We start from the raw sequence: 1,942 nt of genomic DNA, 5'->3' as shown, positions 1-1,942 counted from the left end.
TTTACCAAATTTGCACGACGAGCCCTTTGCGCGCCTGACTGATGTGTATCCCAAGCCTACTGCTGACGTGGTGCACACTTTCATGGAATCCACGTGTCATCCTTAAGAAAAGCTAACATATGCATAAAGCTGGCCGACCGTAGTACCATTCTTACGTGGCACCAATTAAAATTCCTCCCAATGCCCCTACACTTTGAATTTTTTCCCCACCGCTTCTAGATCCTTCTTTGCAAATTACTGAACAGAGTAAGGGTATATACGACATTACATAATTACGCCACCGCTGAAATAAAATTTTCCTCCCATTATCATCCCCAACGAAGCCTCTGGTTTCTTCTGCTTCCGCGCTCAGCTCGTGAGAGGAAAGCGTAGAGAAAAGAAGGCAGGAGAGGAAAGAGATACCAAAACCCTAGTTAACGGAGATGGAGGCGCCATTTGCGGGGGATGGAGTCATGGCACTTATGCCTCAGGAGCCGGTGAGTTCGATCGATCCCGCTGCGGTTCCTTCCTCTTCTTCGAATTCTACGGTGGCGGCTTCTGGAGAGAGCAATTCGGTGTATAACTCCCCGATGTTGATATTTGTGTTATTTCACAAAGCGATCAGGTCGGAGCTCGACCGGCTTCACCAAGCCGCGGTGTCGTTTGCGACCGATGAAGGTGGGGATGTTCGCTGGTTGTCGGAGAGATGCCGATTTCTATTCGATATCTATAAGCACCACTGCAATGCCGAGGACGCGGTAACTCTTTGTTTTGCTGTTTTGTGTATTTTGTAGGATGATAATTGCTTTCAGTAGGGTTTTGAATGTTAATGCTAGTGGTTCAGGTGATTCAGTATGGATTTGTGAGCTGGATTGCTAATGAGGTGGATCTGTGGGTTTTGGGGATTGAAGAGGTTTGAGTAGGGAGAGCTGTTAAATTTCCTGATTGAGTTGGATGGGATGGTAGCTGTTGCAACGATAGATTTTAATGATGACGTGGAGTATCGATCTGAATCGAGTGTGATGACTTACAAAATAAGCAAGGCACTCTTATTTGGTTTCAACCTAACGTACCAAAAGAAGATGCGGAGTTGTAGAAAATTATCACCTGAATCTATATCACTAGTGAGATTTTCACTTGCCTGCTGTTTCCTCTTATTCGACGTCATATAAATTTTTTTGACGAGTCCTTACTTCTTGATTTGTCTTATTTATTTCAATATAAGAAGAATGCATTGTTCTATCATGATTTTGAAAGCGGCTGCTTGGGTAATGTTGGCTCCTTGCACAAAATTATAAAATTCGGGATGATTGCAGGATTACATACTCTATTTTATACTGAGCTTTAGTGCCCATTATTACCTATTTTATGGGTTAGAGAATGTCTTGTGTTGGAGTGGAGGTCATATTTTTCAAATTGTTTGGAAGGTTCATATTCAAGTGAAGTTTTCTGGATAAGGTTTGCACTTTTCACTGATTTAGGAATGTTTACTAAACTCAATTTCTGGCTGTTAATGTTTACAACAACAACAAGCCTTTATTCCACTAAATGGGGTCGGCTGCATAAGTCCATTTTCTCCATTGTATCCTATTGAGCAACATATTTTCATTCAATTATAATAGGTTAAGATCATTTTTTATATAATATGCCCAAGTCTTTTTTGGTCTACCTCTGCCTTTCATGACATGTTGAATTTAAAACTTCTAAGCTCCTAATAGGATCATTAGATGATCGACGTTTAATGTGACTAAACCATCTAAGATCTCTCTAATATTATCTGTCACTAGAACTACACTAACTCTTTCACGGATAGATTGGTTTCGCATTTTGTCTCCAAGTGTGAAACCACTTATCCACCTAAGCATTCTCATCTCAACTATGCTTAACTTTGTTTTATACTTCTCTTTAAAGGCCAACATTCTGTGACATAAAGCATTGCAGGTGTCACCAAAATCTTATAAAA

At 40.6% G+C, this 1,942-nt stretch overlaps 1 protein-coding gene across 1 annotated transcript in view; it reads left to right on the top strand.

Annotated features, from left to right (window-relative positions):
• Positions 1 to 396: 396 nt before the first annotated feature.
• Positions 397 to 1,942, top strand: part of LOC110025114 (zinc finger protein BRUTUS-like) — a gene marked incomplete in the record, with an annotated part of 34,386 nt that continues 32,840 nt past the window's right edge. The window contains 1 exon segment of the mRNA XM_020725400.1: positions 397 to 737. Within this exon segment, the coding sequence (XP_020581059.1) occupies positions 423 to 737 (315 nt within the window).

Source organism: Phalaenopsis equestris, unplaced genomic scaffold (assembly GCF_001263595.1).
Source record: "Phalaenopsis equestris unplaced genomic scaffold, ASM126359v1 Scaffold000289, whole genome shotgun sequence".
In the NCBI taxonomy this organism is placed as follows: domain Eukaryota; kingdom Viridiplantae; phylum Streptophyta; class Magnoliopsida; order Asparagales; family Orchidaceae; genus Phalaenopsis; species Phalaenopsis equestris.
Note: the sequence above shows the minus strand (reverse complement) of the source record. Positions and strands in the feature narration are given on the sequence as shown.